A 24,912-nucleotide genomic window follows, 5' to 3' on the forward strand; every position below is an offset into this window, starting at 1 on the left:
CAAAAAAATATACGTATTTTGGAAATGTTGAGTCGAATTAGTCTAGAATCGATTAATTTTATGAAAGAAAACCTTTCAAACAGCCGTAGTCCGTAAACTATGATTCCTACAAAATTGATTCATAAAGAACGGAACGTATCTACCATCTTATAGGGGGATCTACTGTATTTACATATTTACTGCAAATTCTGACATTAAATAATAATAAACTTTAAAGAATCTATAAAACAAACCTCTAGACATGTTACTGCGACTCTGTCCAGTATATAGTCTGTGATGAAGTGTAAAGTGAGTTTGCCAAATTACATCACAGTCAAATGCACCAGGCATAAACTTCAAAGTTGCTTCTAAATAATTATTTTGATTATAATCTATAAAAATAAAAAATGTTAATTAAATTACAAAATAAAATAAAATACTAGCATTTTAAATTTGGTAATAAAATATAAACATATAAATATTTGTTAAATCATTATTTAATAAGTACCCAAATAATGAATTAAAAACATTTAAACACAGAGTGTCCATAAAGTCTGTGTGCAATTGAAAAAAATTTATAACTTTATTAGTATTTGTGATAGTAAAAAAACTGTAAAAAGTATTAGAAAGCTTAATGTACCTAGTTTTAAGTAAAATTATTTAGTAACTCTTCAACACAATAATTTAACAATTTTTTGAAACTTTAAACTTTAGAGAACTACAAAATCATATTACCCTTTTATTACTAATGATGGTGGACATGTGAAAACTTAATAATATACAATAAAACAATAAAAAAATATAGATTTTCTTATTTCCAATACATTCTACATAATTTCTCTATCACAAATACTAATCAAGTTATTAATTTTTTAAATTGCACACGAACTTTATGGACATGCTGTATATAATATTTAAAATTTATGTCTGAAAAATAGAATCCACTTATTGTTATTACTTTGAGACTCGTATTTACAGATAATAATTACCGACTGATAAAATTAAGTGGAGTAATTAAATAAGACAATAATCAGGTTTTATAATTCCAACATTAAAAAAACATTTGGTAAAAATATATGGCCAGGACGAATTAATCAATGATTAATTTGTCCTGCCATATATTTCTACCAAATGTATATTTTTAATTTTATATGAAGTGCCATCACCAAAGGAATATTTTAACTGTTTTACATTTAGAGGTGAATGAGCAGCCTATAAAGAAAGGTTGCCTCCGCCGTGAAATTGTTAATTCTTCAAATGTGCGCTTGAAAGAACCGGATTGGAATAAAGACATATTTGTATGTATTGTCTTAGAAGAATCTTTTTAAGGATTTTTTGTAATAATTAAAAAAACATGTAAAAAATTATTTTAAAAAATGCATAATTTAAAGATTAATTAAAGTTAATTAATTAATTAATTAATTAACTTAAAATGGTAATTAATTCCGAATGTATTTAAAGTAAAAAATGTCAGAAATTTAAACACTACTATAACTACTATGTGAAAATACTGCTTAAAACCAATAACTGTTAACCATTTAAATTAGTTAAAACTCATATTGATAATTGATAGCAAATGCACATTATCTATATATATAAAATTGCTTGTCCTGACTGACTGACTGACTGAATGACTCACTGATTCATCATCGCCCAGAGCAAGCTGCTAGACCTAAAGAGCAGAAATTTGGTACACAGTTAGGGTTCATCATGAAAACGCACACTAAGAAGGGATTTTTCGAAATTCCCAAGTGGGGGGAGAGGGAGAGCATTAAGGCTTAACCGGAAGAACGGCTTCTACTGTACTATTTTAGATGCGATTTTTTGTTTTTATCTGCGTTTTAGTAGGGTAAGTCATGGCAATGCACACTAAAACGGGATTTTTAGAAATTCCCCCGCAGGGGGTGAGGGAGAGCATTAAGGCTTAACCGGAAGAATGGCTTCTACTGTACTATTTTAGATGCGATTTTTTGTTTTCAACTACATTTAGTCTTCATTAAGAACTTAGGTGTATTAAATTGATAACATTTCAGACATTGTTATAAATATTTTTACCTATTTCAATTTTAAAAATGTTCAAACCGTTTTAAATTCGAATTTGTTATTGCATATTGGTTCGATTATAGAACAATTGTAAACGCTCCAGAAAATTGATCAAATTGAAAATAGTTTGTTTGATTCTCGGCAATTCTCTTCAGCTGTAGGTGTTATATAGACCTAACAATTACTATGGTTATTGAAATATTGAATGTAAATGGGGTTTGCTTGCAAAACCTCCGCGGACGAAGTCGCGGGTAACAGCTAGTCTGTATATATAAAATTGCTTGTCCTGACTGACTGACTGACTGAATGACTCACTGATTCATCATTGCCCAGAGCAAACCCCTGGACCAAAAGAGGTGAAATTTGGTGCACAGTTAAGGTATGTCATGAAAACGCATACTAAGAAGGGATTTTTCGAAATTCCCAAGTGGGGGGGAGAGGGAGAGCATTAAGGCTTAACCGGAATAACAGCTTCTACTGTACTATTTTAGATGCGCTTTTTTGTTTTTATCTGCGTTGTAGTAGGGTATGCCATGAAAATGCATACTAAGAAGGGATTTTTCTAAATTTCCCTGCGGGAGGAGAGGGAGAGGATTAACGCTTAACCGGAAGAATGGCTTCTACTGTACTGTTTTAGATGCAATTTTTTGTTTTTATCTGCGTTTTAGTAGGATACGCCATGGCAATGCACACTAAGAAGGGATTTTTAGAAATTCCCAAGTGGGGAGAGAGGGAGAGGATTAAGGCTTAACCGGAAGAACGGCTTCTACTGTACTGTTTTAGATGCGATCTTTTGTTTTCAACTATGTTTAGTCTTCATTGAGTACTTAGGTGTATTAAATTGATAACATTTCAGACATTGTTATAAATATTTTTATCTATTTCGATTTTAAAAATGTTCGAACTGTTTTAAATTCGAATTTGTTATTGCATATTCGTTCGATTATAGAACGATTGTAAACGTTTTAGAAAATTGATCAAATTGAAAATAGTTTGTTTGATTCTTGGCAATTCTCTTCAGCGGTAGGTGTTATATAACAATTACTATGGTTATTGAAATATTGAATGTAAATGGGGTTTGCTTGCAAAACCTCTGCAAACAAAGTCGCGGGTAACAGCTAGTCAGTCATATACTGTAAAGTCTCGTTTTATGAGGTGGATACGTTCTACAGAAAAGCGCATATAAAATATTCGCTTAAAAAAAGACTTTACTTGCCTTGAAAAAGTAGGGATACGTTCCTTAATTTTCTAAAATCGCATAAAACCAAAACGAGTTAAAATTAACTTAAAACCGCATAAAAAAGTTTGCAGAAATTAAAAGAAATAGGCTGCTTAATTAATAAATTACTTCGAATGTCTGAAAGAAATTCATATAAAATTAAATTTCAAAATAATTACAGTTTATACCTTTTAATGTGAAACTCAGAATGATATAATAGCGACTTGTCAATGGTAAGTATCATGTACAAGGGGAATCCCAGAATTGCAAAAGCTCACTCTAAAAACAAATCACTGACATCTGGATGTGAAGAGTTAACTTTAGTTCCTTGCCCGAGTTAACTTGGGCAGGTTACATAGCATTACATAAAACACGATCCTTAAGGCCTGAAATTTGTTTTTTTGAATTTTTGGAATGTTTTTTAAGTCTCCAAACTTTTAAAAAATATTTAAAAATATACGGCCAGCTATTGTTCACTCTACTTTAAACCCTTGTCCTCCCGCGACGTCTATGAGAATGCTTCGGGAAATCCAACTCCAGTTATGTTCAAGGTCATCCAGATGTGTAAACAATGACTCATCGGTGTTAAATTTCACAGAAGGGCGAGACAAAGGAAGTTAAACTTTGAAGCTTTTTCTTCAAAATTAATGCATTTCTTTCGTTTTTTTCAGTTTTAAGTATTTTTTATGTTTAATTACATTTACATAAAAAATTGCTAGGAACTAAAGCGATTAAGGTAGATCTAGCTGTCCTTTACATCCATAAACGTTATATGTCAGCGGAACAAATGGAGTGAACTTTGAGCGTTCCACGATTTTTGGAGACTGTCTATACACGGGCTTCCTAAACAAGCCTATATGTATGTTTGTCCAAAAAATTTTTGGATGAAATACAAACCGCACAACTTCAAAATCGCATAAAAATAATCCGCATAAAAAGAGATCTTACAGTATTAGCAAACAGCATAAAAAGAGCACTTAAAAAAATATGCCTCTTTTGATGATAATGATAAAAATAACTGACACTGCTTACAATAAATAATGTTTTATAAATGTATTTTAACTATGTTTTGGGATATGATAATTCTTATAACTTTAAATGACTGATAACAATATCTGTAATTGCAATAAGCAGATGTTAATGTATATATTTTTTCAAAATTATTATACTTAGTAATAATTGATAAAACAATAAGATAATATTAATAATAAGATAAAACAAAAGCAGGCTTTATTTAGATTACTGTATTTTAAGTCATATATCACATAAGATTGTTTTGAGTTTTTTTGGACAAAAGTTATATGTGAAGTTGTGATCTCCCATAGATAATGAATTTCCCAAATGGTCTTCAGTATGCTAAAATAACCTTTATCTAGCTCATTCTTGCATAAAAATGTTACTTTGTAATTAAATATATTATTATTTGCTGTAGCTAAGCAGCTATTGCATTTATTTATGTTGAATATTTTAATGGTAAATGACTTCTTTTAAATATTATTTTTAATTGTCTACTTGGACTTAATTTATAAATAGGACATAATCTGGTGTTTAAAGATTGACACAGCAATGAGAGTTAGTTCAGAAAAGAACAAAATTTCTTTATTATATCACCTGTAGTAATAGTTTCAGAAACTATTACTACAGGTGATATAATAAAGAAATTTTGTTCTTTTCTGAACTAACTCTCATTGCTGTGTCAATCTTTAAACACCAGATTATGTCCTATTTATAAATTAAGTCCAAGTAGACAATTAAAAATAATATTAGAATTAAAAAGGACAGTAAGGCTTTTAAATTTACAATGACTTCTTTTAAACTTCTCTTTTTCCCTGATAAATAAAAGTGTGGATTTTAATTTTACTTTTTTAAAAACTAGAATACAGTTTAAAACATCTTGAGGCAGAATGCCAAATGCAGGATAGCTTAAATACACTAAACATTTTTTTCCTAAATATTTAGTGCTGAAATGGGGATGTGTCTTATATGTCTGTGCATTTTATAAGCTATAAAATATGGTATTTTTCATTATATAATTAAAATATAAAAATATAGCTATAGTTAATGACAAAAAAATAAAAATTTAAATAAGATAGAGTTGTAAAAAATAATTAATTATTTAACAAAGCATAGTATTTTGAAATATCACAAGATATGAAACACACATCATGAAAACAGCAAAATGAATTTATCTGTGCCAAGAATTAATGCAAACAATAAGTCATATGTTGAATGTTTAATTTTAAATGTCAAGTGGAGCAGTGAATATCCAAAAATCAATTAATCAAAATTGATTCCAGAAAGTACTAATTTCAGATTTTACAAAGTTTTTACACAATCACACTTGTAGACAGTGTGATTTCTATAGGCAGTGTGATTTTTCAAAAAAACTTACTATAGGTACTATTGTATATATTGTATGATGACTAAAAATAAAGTTCTGTTCTTGAAAAAATGTAACAATAACTAATAAAGAATGTTTAATACTACTAATCATTTATTTTTTTCTTTATTTACATTTGCATGTTATATTATATTGTAGCATTTATAGTATTTTCCAAACTTTGTATGTCTCTTCATCTATACTGTCTTCCTTATGTCTTGTTTTTGATTTAATTGTAATTGCTAAATAAATGTTGTTTTAGTAACTACATTTTTATTTTCCTTTTCAAAGTATTATCATTAGCACTTCTCCATATCATTTCTTAACAAGAACATCTGTGGGGGAGAATTGCCAGAAAGTATTGTCCATTTCATGAAAGATGAAAGGAGAAGTCACCATCCCATTTACTTTTTACATCAGTTCCAATCAACCCAAGGCATTTGCTGTGACCCAGTTCGTTTTATCTGTTTTTGTCATGCCAGTCAATAGACTTGCTGCCTGAACATATAGAATATTTTTTTACTGAGCAATTCCCAATATGTAGCAAATAAATCTACCAGTACAATATTTTTTATACGATACTACTACTGTTGATACTTTTTATATTGTTTATTGGCATGGAATACTGGCATATTCTGGCTGAAAAATAGCTATGTCTGTAGGCTCACTATCTTGTTATCAATGTTAATGTTAAGTTTTATTTATTATAGTACAAATATTAATGCAAAAGCAGGATTAAAAAGTCACAGGCTTCTAATATATTAAATTTCAATGTCTTAATCTTTCTTTTTATTATTGTATTAAAATAAAATTAATATTTATCTGAAATTGTCACACCCCAAATAGTTTGAATAATTGACAATCTACAGTATTTTCTTATTTCTGTTAAAAACATACAAATTTATATATACTTAAATTCTTACCATCAAATGATGGTATCCTTTTCAGGCTCTTAAATTGTTCTACTGTTGAAGACTCAGGTTTCCATATGTCTTCATTTGCTTCAGGAACTAATAACTGATTACACATTCTTGATTCATGTAAGTTTTGAAGCAACAAACTCTGAAATATATAAATTATTTTATTAACCACCTATGAAGTAAAATTTCCATTGTGTAGTTTTATTTCTTTTTGTACTTAAGTTAGAATAATAGTTTCTGAATGATAAATTAATATGCCATACAATTAATTTTTAATGATTTAATAATGCTTATTTCTTAAAACAAGAACACTTACATACTGAAATTAAGGACATTCAACATTTTAAAAATGGTTCTATTTTTTTATAGTTAATAATAATTTTAACATATATACATTAGCAAACAAAAAAAACAAGTTTATATTAACAGTTAATACATCATTGAAGTCTTTTTTTGAAGAAAATATCAGTTTCTTTTTAATTTAGTAAAAAAGTAATTATAATTTGTCAAGAATGTAACTTTCGTGAATTAATCAAAAACAGAGATATTTAGAATGGTATTATAACTGAATTGTTAAGATATTGAAATATTTCTAATGTATATAAAACTTACTTGATTAACGACTTTACAAATATTTCTAATAATGTGAATAACTTGACTTAAGATTTCTTTACTTTGTTTCAGTTCTTCATCTTCTTCATCTCTATGCCTAAACAACAAAGAAATATTTCAATTAAACTGCATTAAACTAAATTACTGAAAATAATGTTAAATGCCATCATATTTAATTACATCTTATTAATTTTTACATTCTATTTCATTAAAAATGAATGTAAATTTTTTTACAACAGAAAATACCTCATAATTCATTGGCCTAGAGAACTGTGACTTTTATAAAAAACTAGCTTACACGTCGCGCATTGCTGCGATCTCAGAAGAAACGAAATTCAAGCAAACTCGTAAAGATAAAATTAAATTTTCATTTTATCATTTTTATTGAAACTTATTATTATTATTCGTTTTTATCGAAAAACATTTCAAAGTGTTGTTTCAATTCTATTTATTTATTGGAGTGCTCGTGGATACACGATATTTTTTGTTTCTCCGTCTAGTGCGTACACGAATAAATCGGAAGGTTTTCCGACGCATGAGTCGGCCACGTACAGTTGTCCACGCGAGAAGCACGAATTCTCCAAATTTAGCCCACACACTCGCAGCGATTGTCAGAAGTGCGATATTCCTCATTTTTATATATTTTTTAAAATCCTTTATAATTTTCATTATTTAATTGCTCCTTCCTCTCTTCTTTGGCGTGTTGTGAAATTTCTGATAGTTGGATAATAAACCATTTTATTGTAATTTGTCTTTTTAAATTATTTTGAGTCGATATTAAAATTTGAAAAAGGGGAAACCTAGATCGGTAAAATACGCAAATTTCTTCCTACAACTTCGGTCATTGTTCGGGGTACAGTTAAGATTTTAACGAAGTTCGAGCGAATACATAATTAGCAAAAATGTCGAAATAAAGTGATTAAACAAAAATTATTATAAATATCGTAAATAACAGTTTACAAATGCATATATAGAGATATTTTTTGAAGGGGGGAAATGGTCTTCACAATTTGAAATCGATCGTACACACTGTGCGCGAATGCTTGTGTAAACGCGCGCCATCTATCGTAGGATAAATGTACTTCGCGGAAGTGTATTAAAAAATTAAAAAACTTTCCAAAGTTTCATGGCAATCGTACTATGCCACAAACCTTCACCGGAGTATATTAAACAACTTCCCAAAGTTTCACGGCAATCAGATAAACGGTGTGGTAATGCATGAAGGACAGACACACATACATTCATTTTTATATATATAGATTAAGCAGTTTTATGAGTTACTGAACTTTTTCAAGCTGTATTATTTTCTAATATAATTTATACCAGGGGTCGCCAAAGTGGTCGATATAAACCCCAGGGGTCGATGCGGCTAGGGAGTCGATTAGGGGGTCGATGCGGCTAAGGGGTCACAACCTTTTTTTTTTTTTTTTTGCTTAGACAGTGACCACAACCCACAACTTTTTTTTTTTCCGCTCATACATATACACTTGCAATAAAACTTTACGGTGGGGGTCAATGTGAGGCTTTGGAAAGTGATTGGGGGTCAACGGTTAAAAAAAGTTTGGCGACCACTGATTTATACATTTTGTCATTATGTTATTTACATAAAAAAATAATTCTATTAGTATAAACAAAGTCATTAGTATAAAAAAATAACAAAAGATATAGTAATGTTGTCAATATTTGTAGCTTTGAGCTCATTTTAATCAATAACAAATCATTAATAGATTTTGAAATATAGTAGAGCCCTGATCCAAGGTAATGTGAACCGAGAAAATGTCAGATAATCAAACACTCAGAAAAAGAAAGAAAAAGTGCTTAGTACAAAGTTATCAACAAAATAGAAGAATATTGTTATAAAGTGAAAGTGTTATGATGATTACAATTAAAATTTCTTTAGTCTTTTTTTTTCTCTTTAAATTCATGAGAAATCATTAGATATTTTTTTGATTTCTAGATCTTTTTCAAATACTGTGCATCATCCAGTTAAAATTTGTGTACTGTAATATGTTCTCTTGTCTTTATTGACAAAGTACTCTTTCACAATTCCCCATGAATAATGAAGAACCTCAATTAAAAAGATTTCAGTTGATCACAATGCCACTATATAATTATTTTAAATACATTTTTATACTTCATGTAAAATTTATCATATTCATGTTATCATTAGTCAAATAAATACAGATACCTTAAATGATAGTCACATATCTACACAAATATATTTGTGTCAATCAAAATTCAACGTCTCAAATGATACTAAATAAAGATCTTTAATTAAATGGCATAGATAAGAACTACATGAAAGATATAAAATGTTGCAAAGATCATTACTTGTTCATCACTTGTTCTCATAAATATATTCCTTACCAAAATGAAATTTTTTTTTATTAACTGCTATATGTTTTAATTTGTTAAATTATTTTTAACCATTTTAAAAAAATTAAAAATATCAATCAATAATAAAAATATGAAAAATAATTAAGCTGTTTAAAATAAAACAAGTTTAAATATTTCTTGAATCAAATATAAATGCATTTATTTGACACTGATTATTAAAGTGCTACATAAATTAAATGTAGCAAAATCATAACTAATTATCATGGGATTTACATAGCAAATGACTGCTTTGATTTTAAACATAAACATTGATTTTATGGAGGAAAACATTATTACATTTTTATTTTACAATTATCATCATTATTTCCTTTACAAACCTGTAAATAACAACATACTTTCTTTAGAATTCTTTAATTTTTCTTTAAAATTTTAAAAAGAATTCTCTAATTTTTAAAAAAATTCTATAAAAAATAATTAATAAGTATTAAAAATTAAGTTTTAAAATCCATTATTAATTTTAAAACACTTTCCTTGTGACAAGATATAATAAAATTTAAAGAATGCAAATATATTATCTGTAATCACGAAAACTGGAATATCAGAAAAATATGTAATACAGTAGAGCGTCGATTTTCCGAATCAATTGGGGACTGGGGTTGTCCGGATAACTGATTTACATACGAAAAAATAGTTTAACGTATCCGATGTCGAAATTTTTATCCATTGCGTGTCGCTTTGCGTTGAATTTTCGTCGATGTTAAGCCTAACAAAGACTATTGTATCATTAAAAATTATTTTTTTATTTTGTACAAACAAAATAAATATATTGAAAAATATAAAAATAATAAAAAATTATACTTCAGATGTTAATTTAGTATCAAAAACGTAAAATATTTGAGTAGCCCAAGACATANTATCATTAAAAATTATTTTTTTATTTTGTACAAACAAAATAAATATATTGAAAAATATAAAAATAATAAAAAATTATACTTCAGATGTTAATTTAGTATCAAAAACATAAAATATTTGAGTAGCCCAAGACATAGCCAAAGATTGAAGCTCCAAAGCACTGGCGAAAATTTAAATTTGTCGACTGGAATTCTTTCGGATGATTGACTTTCAGAAAATCGACGCTCTACTGTATATATTTTTAAAACATTTCCCATACTTCTGCAATACAAGTGTCTTATATTACCATTTTTTAAATTAAATTTAACCTTTTAATAAACAATTTAATTGTTCCATCTAAAAACAAATTAAAATAATTAAGAACTATATAACTTTAAATTATGATAATTCTATGAAAACAAAATTATTTTTGAAATATTTAAAATAAGTTTTAAACTGAATTAGATAGTATTACACTATATTAAAAACAACTAATATGTGATAAGAACATATTAACAGCATAAATTAGTTGCTGAAATAAGAGCTTTAAATTAGATTTTTATTCCTGAAACAGCACTTCATTGATTTAAATTAGCCAAAAACCTTTTGTTCAAAAAAATTACAAGTTGTTGTTCTTACTTAGCAAATATTCATTCATAATGATTCATAATCATTCAATGGTTTAAAATTGGAAAAGCTAAATAAACATGAAAATTGTTTAAACTGAATAAATATAAAATGTCTGTTCTTTTAGCAATTTACTTTTTACAATATTGTATCATTTGAAGCACTTTCTCAAAGTTTTATCATCATATACTTGTTAACTATAAATTTCATATATTAAAAATATTTAGAAATAAGTTTTGTTGAATACCTAATGTGAAAATATAGGCAAACTTTATCTTTGAAGATTTCCATAATTAGCCAGAACCCAGGCAAAAGAGGTCTTTTTGTATCAAGTAAATTCAACCAATCACAATCACCGTCAGATTCATTACTATCAGATTCACTACTATCACCTTCATAGCCTGTTAAAAAATTATAATATATATACATATATAGAAACTGTTTTAACAGAAATTAATAATAATATATAAAACATGAAATGTAATTACATAGTTATTAATACTTCTATTTTATATAAATAAAATTATATTCTGAAAATGCAATTCAATGATTAAATAATTTGATAAAATGGTAAACTTATTAAAAAATTATATTAACAATTTAATATCTTACATTTTAAAACTTCAAGTCCTATTGAAGAACTCAATATAATTGTTTGTTAAGTATGAATACTCTTTTATGTTCAATAAGCAACAAGTTACCATATAAAAGAAGATCAACAAAATTAATTTACCTCATATAATTATTAGTAAATCATGTATCATCATGTGTATCATGAAAATTTTGAAATACATATTTAAGTTTTATGTTAAATTTTAAAATATAAATTAAGAAAAAATAGGTTTATTTAGCTAAATCCAAAGAGAGATTAATAAGTAGAATTTAAATAAAAACAGAAATTAAAGAAAAGAACAATACTCAATAGAAACCAAGATGTAAACAAAAATAATATTAAGTCCTCATTCATCTAAATAATTAAAAATATGTAAATAGATTTCACTAAGAAAAAAAAAATTAAGAAAATTCAATTTATTGAATAACTGACTAATGCAAGCAGACAATAATAAAGTTGAAAATGGAAATAGTAATTGCATTGAAGATTTAATGAAACAAGATTTTCAAAGGAAACAAATCAATTTTAAATTAAGCAGCAAACAATTGTGCTATTTAATTATTTTAAAAATATAATTTAAAAAAATTATATATAATGTTTGGAATATAAAAAATTATAAATATACAATAATAATAATAATAAAAATTTGATCTACTTATTTATAAAATCAAAATTTAAGATATAATAAGTTAATGTATAAAATTATTAGTATTTGAGAAATAATCTTTTAGTATTTTAAATAAAATTTCATTACCTTCCTCTGTGTTGCTGACATGACCACTACCAATGCAGCTAGCAAAATCAACCTCACTATACACAACTGGTGTTGATCCAAGTGATTCCTCTGTTGTTAAATGTAATCTTGGATTAAAACCATTATCTGCAAGATCACTGGGAGAAGGCAGTTCATCTTTACTTGTATAATCTAGACCAGTAGTTTCATCATTTTCTATTTCAGTACAGTCTCTTGATATAACATCATCAACTGTTTCTGAGAGACTAATATTCTACAAAAATACATTATATGATATTGTTTAAGATTATTTGATACATAATTTATTTTTATTTGTAAATAGATCAGTGCATTAAATGTGCTAGATTAACTTAAACTGAAAACTTTATGAATATTAAAAGAAAACTAATATGTCAGCGGAACAAATGGAGTGAACTTTGAGCGTTCCACGATTTTTGGAGACTGTCTATACACGGGCTTCCTAAACAAGCCTATATGTATGTTTGTCCAAGAAATTTTTGGATGAAATACAAACCGCACAACTTCAAAATCGCATAAAAATAATCCGCATAAAAAGAGACCTTACAGNGAAAGAAATGCGTTTATTTTGAAGAAAAAGCTTTGAAGTTTAAGTTCCTTTGTCTCGCCTTTCTGTGAAATTTAACACCGATGAGTCATTGTTTACACAGCTGGATGACCTTGAGAACAGCTGGAGTCAGATTTTCCGGGCATTCTCATAGACGTCTCGGGAGGACAAGGGTTTAAAGTAGGGTGACTAGGCCTATATTTTTAGATATTTTTAAAAAATTAAAAATTTTATTGCGATTTCCGACCCTCCCTAATTAATTAAATTTGTATAAAATAAAATATATTAATTAAAAATTTTAAAAACTTTTGGAGGTCGTTTTTGACATCAGAAACTACCTTTAAATAACTTTACCGAAGTCAAATCCGTGCACTACAACTTTAGAACAATGAATTAAATTTGATAAAAAAAATCCCATTAAAAACAATTAAGCCTTAATCGAGCCAGATTAAAGGCTAATTAAAATCGCGATAAAAATTTTTCGCGCGGGCAAAAAATTTTGAAAAATTTGGGGACTTAAAAAACATTCCAAAAATTCAAAAAAAAATTTTCAAAACTTAATTAATTAATTAATTAATTAATCTAACAATGTGAATGGCTCCCATTTTGTATCTGTCCTCACAATGTTTGGTATTAATAAACTACAGTATATTATTACAGCAGTGAGCAGGACAAGATACTCTCATACCAAAACTGAACTAAATCATTACTAGGTCCTAAGATTTCTGTTCCCACTATCCACCTTATATGTTAAAAAAGATCTAGTGTTCACACAATCTTCCATCCTCAGTTTAGGGCCTGTTTTATTGTTCATATTTTCAAACAATACAGTCTCACCCTGCTCATCAAACTGCAATTATCATTGCACAGAATCCTTTGTAATGACAGCGATATGTCTGTATACTTAGAGAAGTCTGATATTATATGATTCTAATACAATATTTGCAGAGATTTAAAACAGTATTATATAGGTTGTTAATCTGGTGGAAGTGTATGGACCAGATAATCATATTTATCTGGGAATCCTTACATATGTCAACTACAAACTCTAATAATAGACAAATCCTTAACCTCAGAAAATTTTGGATATTTATTTTCAAACTTCTGAAACCTTAATTTGTGGTTATCAGCCATTATAGTTTTTAATTTATAGTTTTAATTTATTTTTGTAGTTTTAAAAATTATTTCCATTCTTTAAAAACTTGTTTTATGTCAATTTGTGCTTCTTTAAGTTTAGTCTGTTATAAAATTGAAAAAAGAAACATCATAAAAAACTTTTGTTAAAAAATTTTTTATATTATACTCTCTTTGAATTTCTTGTTCAGTATTCTAATGTTTTGACATTCTAACCTAAATAATTTGCTTAAGAAAGACAGCAATGCACTGTCAAGTGCTGTCTTTCTTAAGCAAATTATTTAGGTTAGGTAAACACAAAATATAAAAGCAAGCAATGCACTGTCAAGTGCTTGCTTTTATATTTTGTGTTAATTAAAGAGTTTTAATGCCAAAAGGCAGTTATTTATGTGTTATTTGTAAAATTGGCATAAAATGTGCTTTTGATTTTACCAAATTCAAAAAGTGACAAAATTAAATAAGTTAGGATTACTTGTTATGATGACAAGAACTTAAAAAGTTTATATTTGGATTTGAAACAACAAAGAAAATTATTAGGAAATAATGCAATGTTTATGTAAGAATCAATTGTTTTCATTTCTTTTCCCATCATTTTTGATGGTTTTCAGGGTGTAGTATTATTTTTATTTGAGTTGTGCTGCTATTATTATTTTTTTATAATTATTTTAGTATTATATTTTATAATCTTAGTTTATAACAAAAATAAATAAATTATTTAGATGAAGTCAAAAATTGGAGATTTAAAAACTATTTTGACTATTTTTCAATATTCCATGTCAAAAGAATCTAAGCAGAGAAAATAGAACAATTTTACAATGCATAAAGAGATAACATAAATCATTGCTTTAGAAACATAGGAAAGATATTTGAACCTTTAAATTTTAACTATCTTACTCCATTTAAAGTATTTTAACTTTTTAAATTATTTAAAATGATGTAATCTTGTTTAATTTATTTTAAAAACAAATTAAAAAATTAATGTTATTTCATTAATAACTGACATTGAAAATGCTTGTCTAACCAGTGTTTAAAAAATAAAGTAACATTTACTAGTCTAAAATGTAGCTTTTTGATCTACAAGTAAAAGTGGATATGTTTAATTTAGTATTTTTTAAATTTAATTTTATTATAAAATTTTATAATATTTACATATTATTACCTGAGAATCTACTTCAATACCAGGACTAGAAGATCTATTATCAGATAAGGAATGACAATTATTTTCTTGAATTTCTTCTGAAGATTCAAAATAATTATTTTTGGATTTTCTTTCAGTTTCTATCATATATTTTTGATAAAAAGATTCATTTGATTCTTCTTTTATTTGTTTCCATTCTAAAAGTGTATCTACATTCTGGAAAAAGTTTGTAAACCCTGAAGGTGCTGACTGTCCTACTTGCAGAGTTTCATTATGAGAAAGAGAGAGATTTTCATCAGGAAGTGAAGGAGGAACAGAAGATGCTCGAGATTCTTCTCTTGATCTATCTCTCTGAGATTTAGAACTCAATTTACGAGTCATTCTTGATTTTTTATAATTTTTATCTTCACCATCTTCTGTTTCAGATTCATATTCATTGTGCGTTTTCTGTCGTAAAATATTCAGTATTTGTGGAGCATTAATTGACTGATTCGATGTTTTCATAAAGTCTAAATACTGATTACAATCCTCTGTAAGACTTGTGTCACTTAGCCTTCTTACATGTATGTCTTTGTCTTTATATGAAGTTTCAGTGATATTTTTTAATTGAGTACTATCATCTCCATGTGGATTTGCTTGAATGATTAAATCTTTACTAGCTGCACCAAGAGGAGGTATTAGAGAACCAAATGGTCTTTTAAGTTTTTCTGCAGTTTCTATATCTATAATCAAATAATAATAATTTTCTTCTTTCTTTAAATGGTAACCAGGTGCAGACATTTGTTTAAATTCCTGAAAGAAATTTTAACTTATAATTATTTATATGTAAATATAAGATACTGAATTAACAAATTAACAAACAAAAACATATTATTCTTTTTCATTTAATTAAAATTATTTTATGACTTCATATATAAATCAATTGTAACTATTTTTATATAAATTTTAAAGAATTTTTTGAATATTACATACAACTGAAAGTACATACAACCTATATCTGTAAAGTTCTGAGACTCTTTAATAAAATACAGTCATAAATTAACTTATTTTCTTTTTATGGGAGTAAACTAGATTCATTTCTGTATCTTCTATGCAAGTTTTACCAAATTTATTTCATAATAAAAATGGAAATGACTAAATTCTACATATAACTGTTTAAATGGTAAAAATAAAGTAAGACTAACTTATTTTTAAAGAACCGAAAAAGATTTGTTAAAAATAAATTAGTCTTTATGATACTTCTACGTTTTCATTAAAAATGTAGATGAATTAACAGACAAACCAACTAAATTCAAGTTGATGAGTGCATAAACAATGGTATCATTGGACATTCAGTATGTACTCATCAATTACTAAGATATAATAACAAAAATTTTAAAACTTTGAAAAAAATAAATTACACAGGTCAACAGTGGTTTTGGTGCCCAGGTATTTTGAGCTGATTTCATATGAATTTGATGTCCTGAATTCAAATATGGCATTAGTTTTTGCCTAGGAGCTCTAATTTTTAAGATATAGCATTTTAGCGAAATATACGTTTCAGTATCCATGGATCAAGTAAAAAAACTAAACACGGAATTTTTATTATTATATTATGCAAATATTATTCTATACAAAGATAGAGGAAAAAGTCATCAATAAAACTAAACAGTTACACATTGAGGAAGCTTAATTTCCGTGACTTTCGTGAACATATTTTGGAGCAATCCCTTTTTAAACTCCAGCAGTAATCTGCCATCATATGCGTATCCCATCTTCCTTGGTAGCAGTCCTCCATAGTTTTAATATCCTGGTGAAATCTTTCACCTTGTTCTTCACTGGTGTCTCCTAAATTTTCAGGAAAACGGTCTAAGTGACTGTGTAAATAGTGCACCTTAATACTCATATTACACCCAAGGAATTTGAAACTGTTAAGCATCTCGTTTACCAGTTCAACATAATTTTCAGCTTTGCGTTTGCCTAGAAAATTTCTGACAACTGCAACAAATGAAGTCCAGGCTTTTTGCTCAGCTTCATTCATCGAATTGACGAAGGCAAGATCGTTAATGAGTTGTCTTATTTGTGGGCCGTCAAATATTCATGCTTTAATTTTTTCTATACTTAACTGAGGCATAAGAATTTTAGAAAGGCTTAGGTGGGGCAAAAAAGGTTGGGAAACACTGATATAGATACTGCACGGCTAGAACTTACAAACTTACCTCAACTCTAGTTGAAGCATTGAACGTCGTTACCAAATGCTTATTTCATTTGGTGGTTTTACCTGGAACTAACTGGACGGCAGACTAACAATGGGAAAAATATACAGGAATCAATTCTTGCATATATGATTTAGAACTGTACAAACTGGAATTAGAGCTGCACATTTCATGTAGCACTGTATGTTAAAAAAACACAGATCTAAAAAAGTAGAGCTGATAGAGAAAAACTGATTTCATATTTGGATTCAGTGACCCAAATATAGCTAAAATCAGTTCTAAAAACCTAGGCACCAAAAAAAAAATTTTTTTTTGTAGGCTTGTGTTATTATTACAGCTGGTACAATTTTTATTAGTTAATACAACTGGATATAATTACAATAGATTTAAAAGGAGTGATGTTTGTTGTGATATATTTATGATAACACGTTTTTAATTTATGATAGTACAAAAATTACATCCAAAGACTTATTCACAGTAGTTAATATGATTCGCAGCAAAGTTTTTTAAATAGAAACATAAAAAAAAATAATATTAAGTATTTGAATTTAATTATTAATTGTGTAGGGGCATGTTTGACAGCGAAGGTGTTGGTGACTTTTTGGTAGTGCTGTTCTGAAGAAAGTTAGTATGGAAGTTTTAAGAAATAATGTCAATTATCAAGATATTATAAGAAGTCAAATGGGTCCACTAACTTTGAATTTAATAACAATTCTGCTAATTATGGCTGGAATAGAAAAAAATCCTGGTCCTATTCAATGTTCTCCCCCTCAGGCAAGTCAAGTAACTATGCAAAGAAGGGGGCGAGGTAGACCTTGAAAGGATTATTCACAAGTCACGGAAGAAAATAATCAGTTAGTAGAATTGTTAGGAAAAGATTATCTATCCAAAGAAGAAATGAGAGAAACTACGGGTGCTACGAAAAACACTACCATTAAGGATTTTTTTGAACCAACAGAAAACCTAGGATATCTAAGTAATAATGAACCCAGATACTCATTAAAATCGATTTACAAATTGATTCGGGAGAAGTTTGACCTTCTGACCCAGGAGATTCAAACAATTAAATCTGAAATCAGCTGTACGAGGGCAAGGTGAAAAGTTCTCGGCCTAACCCATCGATGGCGCTACTACAAATGAAAGTATCGTCTGGTTATGTTTCCAAACTTCCAAACAAAAGTAAATACCAAGTGTGAATTTGATCAGACAAATACTTCTTTTTATATGGCTGTTTAAAGTAAGAATTGTGTGTGTTTTTGACAAAATGAATAAACTTGAATATCGTTCCGTCATAAAATTCTTTGTTTTGGATGGTTTATCGCCAACAGAAATTTATCCAAACTTGGTAAAAGTGTATAAGGAGTCTGCACCTTCGTTATCAACAGTAAAAAAATGGGCAGCAAAGTTTAAACGTGGTCATTCATCGATTGAAGATGATCCACGTGAAGGACGGCCAAAAACTGCAACTACCACAGAAAATATCGAGAAGATACACAATATGGTTCTAGATGATTGACGATTAAAGGTGTATGAGATAGCTAAGGCTGTAGGCATCTCAGAAGAAAGGGTAAGGCACATTTTACACAAAGAACTCAGTATGAGAAAGCTTTGCGCAAGATGGGTGCCGCATTTGTTAAATGCTGATCATAAACAAATGAGGAATCGACTTTCTCATCAATGTTTGCGCCGTTTTAAAAAGAACCCAACTGATTTTCTGCACAGATTTGTTACAATGGATGAAACATGGATTCACCACTTTACCCCTGAGTCAAAACAACAGTCCAAGCAGTGACCGAAGAAAACTCTGCACCGAAGAAAGCAAAGACGATTGCATCGGCTGGAAAGGTTATAGCTAGTGTTTTTTGGGATTCCAAAGGGATTCTTTTAATTGACTACCTATCAAAGGGTCAAACAATTAATGGGGAATACTACGCACATCTTCTTGACCAGCTAGATAAAAAAATTAGAGAGAAAAGGCCTTGTTTGCAAAAGAAAAAAAATCCTCTTTCACCAGGACAATGCACCTGCTCACAAAGGTGCTTTGGCAATGGGAAAATTGAGGGATTTGACATATGAATTATTGGAACATCCTCCCTATTTGCCAGATTTAGCTCCCTGTGACTTTCATTTATTCCCAAATCTTAAAAAATTTTTAGCTGGAAAACATTTTGGGTCAAGTGAAGAGGTGATAACAGCAGTAAATGGATATTTTGAAGACCTTCCAGAATCGCACTTCAGGGATGGAATACTGTTATTGGAGAAATGTTGGACAAAGTGTATTGAACTAAAGGAAGACTACATTGAGAAATAAATGCACTTTTAAAATAAAAAACTCATTTTTTCACTACTAGGCCGAGAACTTTTCACCTTGCCCTCGTATGAAGGAAGACAATGCCAAGATTAAAGATGAAATTAAGAACATTGATCATAAAATTCACACATTAGAAGAAAGGACTAATTCCTATGCCAATTTAAAAGGTATGTTCGAATTTGAATGCGATAAAATACTAAACGGAAATACAAGAAAAAATCTAGTTATCATAAATTTTCCTTTTAAAACTTTTGAGGGTGTAGAACTCAAAAAATTTATAAATGAAAACTTGGGTTTAAATAATATTGAAATTGAGGGTTTAGTTCAGTTAAAAAATAATCCAAATAATCAAATGGTAAAAATTATAATGGAAACGGTCAAAGACAAAAATCTAATTTTTAAAAATTCTGGAGAATGAGACCAAAAATGGATGATGAGAAGAAAAAAATAATAATAAAAACGGATTTATGTTATCGCTCCAGAATTAGAAGAAAGCAGTTACTCCAAAAGATTAAGTCAGAATATTCAGACGGCAATAGATATCGAGTAATAGACGACTACTATATTAAAGATAATTTAATGTATATATACGATATAAATACAAGAGAGATCATATTAATTAATCATTTTTTAGGATTAGCAACAAAACAAACTTAGATAAATTAATAGAAAAAACTAATATTAAGCACGAAAATTATGGGAGGAAAAAGCCGACGTTAAATAATAATAATAAGAATGAAGATAATTTGTCTATTATAAATAACAACTTTAAGGCGATCAATATAGATGGATCAAATTATGAAAGTAGTAAGATGAAGATAAGTTTCTGGAATATCCAAGGTTTAAGAGAAAAAATACATAAATTTTCAGTGAGAAAATTCCTAAATTCAAACAAAATTGTTGGAATTACAGAAACATGGAGTCTCAACTTGAGTACGACTGAAAAAAATTATTTAAAACAAGAGAATAATATCAGAACGAGTAAGGCCCTTCGTAAAAGTAAATTTGGCTGTCCATCAAGTGGTATCCTGTTGCTAATTAAGAAGAAATTGGGAGTCATTCTTTGTCAGTATACTCTAGAATACTTTATAGTCATTATAATAAAAGTTGATAATGAAACTAAAACTATATGGAATTATCCATATTTGGGTCTAGTAGTAATGTACCTCCCACCATTAATTCATAAGAAATCTATATTACAAGAAGTACAGTATTATTTAAATAGATGGTCCTTTTTGGTCCAACTATGGCTGATTGGAGGAGATCTTAATGCACGTATTGGTGAAAACTCTGATACAAATGTTTTTCAGAATTATGATAATATCAACAACAGAAGACTATCGAAAGATAAATTACTAAATACAGACGGTAAAATTCTCTTGGACTTTGTACAAGATAACCAGTTAATTATCTTAAATGATAGAATGAAAGTTGATGTTCTCGCAGAATTCACATTTATATCTTGAAATGGAAAGTCAACTATAGATTACATTATACTGTATATTCAGAAGCTGTGATAGATTACTGTATGACCCTTACAGTTCTGGAAGACGATACTTTGGACCATTTTCTGATACAACTGAAGTTAAGTAGTAATAAAATAAGCTATGTACATAGTCAGGGTTTTAATATGGAATATCTTCCAACATATAATAAACGAAAATGGTTGGAGGAGGTTGAATCTGTAATCGTTGATCTAATAAATTTAGAAGAAGAGAACGATCCTATAACTGACTATCAGAGGCTTTTAACCAAATTAGGAGAATTCAGATTTAAGAAATGTAGACAATTTTATAAGCAAAGATATAAGAACGAATGGTTTGATAACACTTGTTATACCCATAAAATCAAAAAACAAAAGAGTTTGCAAGCCTTTAGAAAAACCAACACAAAAGAAACACTTATAAAATACATACAAAATAAGAAAACTTATAATAACTTAATCAAAGCAAAAAAGAAATTATACTTTTCAAACATTACTAAGAAATTAATAGAAGCAAAAGATTCAAGAGTACTTTGGATGATAATCAATAATCTTCAAAAAAAGAAGTTGGAATATAATATACAAAGTAGAGTGGACTATGATAAATGGGTCATATACTTTAAAAAGTTCACAGAACACTATTTGTGTAATCAGAGACAAACATATACGGAAGTTGGGACAATTCATCTGATAAACCAAGACGAGATAATTAAGGTAGAAGTTCAGAAATGTATACATAGATTGAAAGACAAATCTACACCTGGATCAGATATGATCCCCAATTTATTTATCAAACTATTTCCTACAGAACTAATTCATTATTTAACCAGATTATTCAACAAATTATATACGTATAGTTTAATACCAGATAAATGGAATGAAATCATATTTACAATGATATTTAAACAAAGCAATAAAGATGAACCATCAAATTATAGACCAATTGCATTACTGTTGGGCTTCCGGAAAATATTTACCGCAATTTTAGCTGATAAATTCCAGAGCTGGTTTGAAAAAAATAACTATAGGAATCCAACACAATATGCATTCGTAGATAAAGGAGGTACACAAACAGCTCTTTCCATCTTATTGACAACAATCCAACTACAATTGCTTAAGAAAAGGCACAAGGTCTTTGCAATCTTTTTAGACTTGGAAAAAGCATACGACTCGATTAGTATAGGAGATTAACAGATCAAATTGGAGAAATATAACGCAAGTAACCATCTAATAAAAATAATAGGAAATTTATTCGGGAGATATGAGACGATTATCAAACAAAATAATAATGTCTGGCCACCATTTACAATGAATAGAGGATTGTTACAGGGTGATCCGTTTTCACCATACCTTTTTAATTTTTATCTTTTTGATCTGAATAATTGTTTTGAAAGAGAAGAAGATGGAATCTATATTGATAATCTAAGCATACATTCAATAACATAAGCAGATGATATTGTTCTATTTGCACCGACAGCTGCAGCACTGCATAGAAAAATTCAACAATTATCTGAATACCTGGAAAAAATAAAAGTAAAAATAAATCCAAAAAAGTCAGTAATAATAATTTTTAGAAACGGTAGTAATCTACCTAAAAAACACATGTCATTCTACATTAAAAGAGAAGTGAAAATAGTAAACAAAGTTAAATTTTTTAGGAATAATATTTACACCTAATTTATCATTTGAGAAATATTATAAGAATACAATAAACAAAGCAAAAAACTTAATTAATAATTTAATAGTATTATTTTGTAAAATCAAAATGAAGAATGTGCATACTCAATTTCAGCTATTCAATTCAATTGTAATGAATTCAATTGGTTATGCTTCTCCAATTTGGAGCATAGGTAAATTTGATGAATTAGAAAAAATACAAAATATATTCATTCGTAGAATATTCCAATTGGAATACAATATCCCAGGCAGTGCACTACAACTTGAAATTAATAGATGCAAACTAAATACAATATTGATATAAAGATATATTAAATGGCTTTAAAAAATACTTACTTTTGAAGACTTAACAACAAAAACACTGTATTTACTATATGAAAACTCAAGAGATACTGACCTTAAGCATAACTGGATAGTAAAACTATTGAAGATTTCAAATACATATGGTTTTTCTATAGAAGTATTCTTGGATCAGACTAACAGTTTTGAACAACAAAGGAAGTTATTAATATATAGTGTAATGAAATATTACATTGTACAAGATATCGAAGACATTCAAAAAAGAACAAATAGAAATTGGTACAAAATAATTTTAAACTATCCATTAATCAATGATTATATGCTAACAAATCTAGCATTTCATGTTAAAAAATTCTTTATTCAACTAAGATTAAATCAAAATGGTATAATGTTGGGAAATAAATACATAGAATATGCGTAATCCAAATGCCCAAATTGTGATATACCATTATCAAAAATATACATTTTTAGTAAATGCAACAATGAAAACAACAATGCTCAAAATTCTGAAATTAAGCCAATAGTTAACTGCATGAACGAGCTAGATATATATAAAATATTGGACAAAGAGAATATTGATACTATCTTTAATCTTTATAATTATATGAGGGAATTTTTCAAACAATAAACGGTTAATCAACTTGATATTTCAGTAACTGAATGTCCACTTGCTTTCAATCTCTAAATTTCAATCACTTCTTCTGAAGAAAATTAATTTTCTTTTTCTTTGGGCATCTTGATTTTTCTGTTATTTCTTCATTAATTTCAATACTAACCATTATAAAAATGAGATTTCACGAGATTTTNAAACGGTTAATCAAGAACCTAAATTAAAATATATGTTAGATACAAGGAAAAAAAAAAATTATATGTAATGAAGTTATTGATTGTAAAGTTATAATAATTTATGTTTAAATAGCACGTCTCTGTAACAGGTGAATGCCTAATACGTTAAAAATAAATGATGATGATATTAATTGTGTATATACATTTGATAATGTTGGGTGGGTCTATCTTTCAACTTCAAGTACAACTGAATATTGATCAAGTCCATAGTGTTTTGCAAGCAAATCATTAGAAAAAATTATAGATTTGAGTATTTTTAGCTATATAAGAGGTAAAAAATGATTAAAATTTGTACATCAAATTAAATTCCTGAAATATGTTCAACAAAATATAGCTTAATGTAATGAAAATATTAAAATTATAAATTGGAATAAAACATATTTTAATATATAAAATACTATAGACTCTCCTACATCCAGTTCTCTCATATCTGGATTCTCCCTTATTCAGATTGATCAAACGCAAGCAAAAATTCTTGAAAATATTGCACATTACTCCAAAGAGTTTACTGTATTTAATACTAAGATAAAATAAGTTAAAACAGTTGTCTAATTTAAATTATATATACCTGAGTAAATTTATCAAGACTTATATCTGATCCGAAAACAAACTGAAGTGGTACTTCCTCCATCAAACAACAAGGATATTGGGTGGAATTCTTTACATGTTTTGCAACCATTTCAAGAGTTGTTACTGTTAGAGGATAGGTGTTTAAAGCAGCAGAAGCTATTTCATCTTGGAGCATCCATTCAATCTGATTAATGTAAATAAAAAACATTCAGAAATTTTCAAAAAGTAAATAATAAGTTTAATATTAAATATATGTTTCATGTTTTGCAATTTTGTGTTTGTATTTTGTTTTCTGAAATTTTATAAATGATTTCATAC

General features: G+C 28.0%; 1 protein-coding gene across 1 annotated transcript in view; it reads right to left on the reverse strand.

Annotated features, from left to right (window-relative positions):
- LOC111624507 (KICSTOR complex protein SZT2-like) overlaps positions 1 to 24,912 on the reverse strand; it is a 317,304-nt gene that overhangs the window by 47,954 nt on the left and 244,438 nt on the right. The window contains exons 32-38 of the mRNA XM_023367362.1: positions 24,593 to 24,778; positions 15,234 to 16,004; positions 12,376 to 12,628; positions 11,256 to 11,409; positions 7,154 to 7,250; positions 6,545 to 6,683; positions 234 to 371 (exon numbers count right to left, since the gene is read on the reverse strand). Of these exons, the coding sequence (XP_023223130.1) occupies positions 234 to 371; positions 6,545 to 6,683; positions 7,154 to 7,250; positions 11,256 to 11,409; positions 12,376 to 12,628; positions 15,234 to 16,004; positions 24,593 to 24,778 (1,738 nt within the window). The remainder of the gene's footprint in view (positions 1 to 233; positions 372 to 6,544; positions 6,684 to 7,153; positions 7,251 to 11,255; positions 11,410 to 12,375; positions 12,629 to 15,233; positions 16,005 to 24,592; positions 24,779 to 24,912) is intronic.

This window comes from Centruroides sculpturatus, unplaced genomic scaffold (assembly GCF_000671375.1).
Source record: "Centruroides sculpturatus isolate CEXI.00-Female unplaced genomic scaffold, Cexi_2.0 scaffold256, whole genome shotgun sequence".
Classification (NCBI taxonomy): Eukaryota; Metazoa; Arthropoda; class Arachnida; order Scorpiones; family Buthidae; genus Centruroides; species Centruroides sculpturatus.